The sequence below is a fragment of the Octopus bimaculoides genome, chromosome 8, assembly GCF_001194135.2.
Source record: "Octopus bimaculoides isolate UCB-OBI-ISO-001 chromosome 8, ASM119413v2, whole genome shotgun sequence".
Classification (NCBI taxonomy): domain Eukaryota; kingdom Metazoa; phylum Mollusca; class Cephalopoda; order Octopoda; family Octopodidae; genus Octopus; species Octopus bimaculoides.
This window is the reverse complement of record NC_068988.1, coordinates 83,355,015-83,358,331: the sequence shown is the minus strand read 5'-3', so window position 1 is coordinate 83,358,331 and position 3,317 is coordinate 83,355,015. Positions and strand designations below refer to the sequence as shown.

The following is a 3,317-nucleotide window of genomic DNA, read 5'->3' as shown; positions in this document are numbered from 1 at the left end:
GGGAAGTATAATTAAAAAAGAATTATATATCACACTACTACAGGTTCCAGCTGACCCTATGCTGGGGCATCACAAGCAAACAAGATTAGAGTTAGAACTGCTTTAAAAAATGCAGCTCTAACAATCAAAGAAACAGAATATCAAGCCAGATGGGATTCATCAGCATTGGTGTAGTCAGGAAACCAAAGCCAGGCCGCTAAGATGCAAGCCAGAAATACTGAGCACTACTCATAAAAGTATAAATACCACCTCAACCCCATGGCAATTATATGGGTATGCACACAACCTGAGTTTATAACATGCATGGGCAACCTGCGGTCCTCGACGTGTTTCTAGGTTACTAATTTCATACTAAGACAAATAAAATTAAGAAGAACTACAAAAAATTCAGTGTAAAGTGGGCAAGTAATATTTCATCATGCAGCCCTCTTCCACTTGGAAATGGCACGATGCGGCCCCCAGTTTAGGAAAAGTTGCCCATCCTTGGTTTATAATATAAAGTACATGTGATATTTTTCTGGACAAGTATCAAAGTTACACTCCCAGATGATTTGTTACCTATTTCTTACAGTTAGGTAAACTGATGGAAGAATAGTACAATACCAGTAGATTTAGCTCCTTCATAACTAGATTTCTAATAACTACATTGCCTGGGCTTCAATTAATACATTTCAAAATTTATTAAAATATATCTGAACTTATAGTTGTTAGCTTTACATCCATTTTACCATGCTAGCATGGGTCGGATGAATACATATTTTGGACTTTGTTTTACAACCAGATGCCCTTCTGTCACTAACCCTTACCTGTTCTTCAAATAAGGTAATGTTCATTCAACCTGTCTTTGAAAGCACAAAGCTAGATGATGATTTATTAACAAGGAATGGCAACAAATGAAACTGATTTTAATTTTTCTGACTCCACAGACTTTTTTGTCATTGTTTGAACCTGCTGTCCTCCTTAATAGGTGGGAACCAAGTCTCACGCATATATTACATTTTTTTTGTCATGGATTCAACAGCTAGATACTGTTCCACTCTTCAACCACTTCATAGAGTTTGCAATTTTATCAAGACACCATCACTAAAGATGACCAACTCCCAGCAAGAATAAAGAGTCTTCTCTATCCAGTATTGTCTCAGCTCATTTGTCTACCAGCTCTAGAGTGATGAAGGGCAAATATAGTGATGTGATGGAAGACTAATGGTTGTGTGTGAGAAAGAGAGTAATGTGAAAGTATTCAGCCTTCAACAACTACATGGAATGCAGCAGAAAAACCTACCACTTGTTTCAATGCATATTAATTAGTGAAGTTAGGCAGGTAGTAATGATGACTTCGTGTAGCAAATGTTTGACTTTTTTTTTCCAGTTTCTACCATGGTTTGGAACAGTGCACATCATGTGTTTGCTGTTGGAACATTTTCCAACCTGTAATATAGGGTGGATTTTTTGCCACACCCAGTACTCTACATAAAGTAGTTCATGACAGAGATCATTCAATTGAAAGAACCATACTTTAAGCCTTAATATCAGCTCACTTACCTACAGATGCCTCATCTTAAAGAGTTTAGGTCTTCTTCAAAGTCTCATTACAACATCAAATAAGAAATCCCAATAGTGCTGCATTTACCTTATCAGGCTAAAACCTAGAGCCTCAAAATATAGGGAGCCTCCACTCATAGGTCATTTAGGAGTATCCTCACAAGTGAAATAGTCTTCGGTCACTCTTCTTCTAAAGCCAGCATTGGGTTCCAATTCGTCAACAAGGGCATAATATATACCAATATATAAAGTTACTAATATCAACCTATGTGTTTCTAATATCTTAATTATATACTGAAAATTAACCAAAACTTAAGCAGTCAATTTATTAGAAAAATGGCAATGAAAGTTTAATCACAGAGGTTGGTGACATCAAGGAATCATTCAATTAAAAAAAATACATAGGTAAAACAAAAGAAAAAAAATGAAATTGACTCACATTTATTGCATTATTGTCATTAGATTTAATAATTCCTCGTTGCCATGAATTTTCAATTTCTGCAAGACATGGTAATCCAATAATATCATCCAGATCAGAGAAAGGCTCTAGTGTATCTACACAGTCTTTTATTGCAATGGACAATTGCAAATAGTCATCAGAATCATCTGAAGGTGTCACATAAAAGTCATCTGGTGCAATGAAATTCAGTAATCTAACTTTGATACGGTTGCTGATCTCCATGTTCCAATCAAGGAATGATAATAGAGAGTCTCCCGCCATATCACCTAAAGATGGTTTCAGATTAAATGTCTGGCAATCCTCGAATGGATTCAAAGTATTTTCTATTTTAGAATCAGAACAAGAGACAGTGTCTTTGGGTTTTATCAAGTAGTTTGACATGAGACTGGTACTTAAACCTTGATCTAACTCTTCCCAGTCACTAGGATTGCAATCAAACACGTCCAATGAACGATTTGTTTCAATTTCAGCAGGAAGGTCGTTTTCAGCATGATGGATTGTGGAAGACTCTGCTGTTTTACCTTCATCAATGCAAGCAGTGGTTTGAATTTGGGAAGAACTAATTACGTTACTGTTGAAATCACTGTTGTCTGTCGTATTGACATCTGGGAAGTTCTCTTTAGTAAACTTTGAACTGATTCTTTCATTGAGATCATTTTCGTTTTGATCAGCTGGACAGTTTTCAGAGGCCGTAATGACCACATTTTGGTCATCAGGGAATTGTTTGGTTATTGTGGTGTCATCTTGGAATGCTGGGTTGTCATTACTCTTCATGCTTTCACTGTTGTCAGTGCTTGAATTCTCTAGATTACATCTGTCAGGATCAATTGAAGAGTTTGGAATGTCAAAGTCATCAAAAGTATCTTGGTAGACATCCAAATCAGAATCTTCATTTTCTGTCATTTTGACAGCTGTACACTGAAGGGTTGATTCAGTTTCTTGGGTCACAGACATAACTGCTTCACCTTCAGGGGATATAGGCATGACTGCTTCAGTTTCTGGAGGCATAGATGTAACTGCTTCAGTTTTGGGGGACATAGATGTAACTGCTTCAATTTCTGGGGACATAGATGTAACTGCCTCAGTTTTGGGGGAAATAGTTGTAACTGCTTCAGTTTCTGGGGACATGGATGTAACTGCTTCAGTTTCTGGGGACATGGATGTAACTGCTTCAGTTTCTGGGGACATGGATGTAACTGCTTCAGTTTCTGGGGACATAGATGTAACTGCTTCAGTTTCTGGGGACATAGATGTAACTGCCTCAGTTTTGGGGGACATAGATGTAACTGCTTCAGTTTCTCGGGACATAGATGTA

At 37.3% G+C, this 3,317-nt stretch overlaps 1 protein-coding gene across 2 annotated transcripts in view; it reads right to left on the bottom strand.

Moving 5' to 3' along the window:
- Nucleotides 1-3,311, bottom strand: part of LOC128246987 (uncharacterized) — a 29,258-nt gene extending 25,947 nt beyond the window's left edge. For both annotated transcript variants that reach the window (XM_052970222.1, XM_052970223.1), the window contains exon 1: nucleotides 1,982-3,311. In XM_052970222.1, coding sequence (XP_052826182.1) covers nucleotides 1,982-3,310 — 1,329 coding nt within the window. In that variant the 5' untranslated portion in view covers nucleotide 3,311. The remainder of the gene's footprint in view (nucleotides 1-1,981) is intronic.
- Between the last annotated feature and the right edge of the window lie 6 nt (nucleotides 3,312-3,317).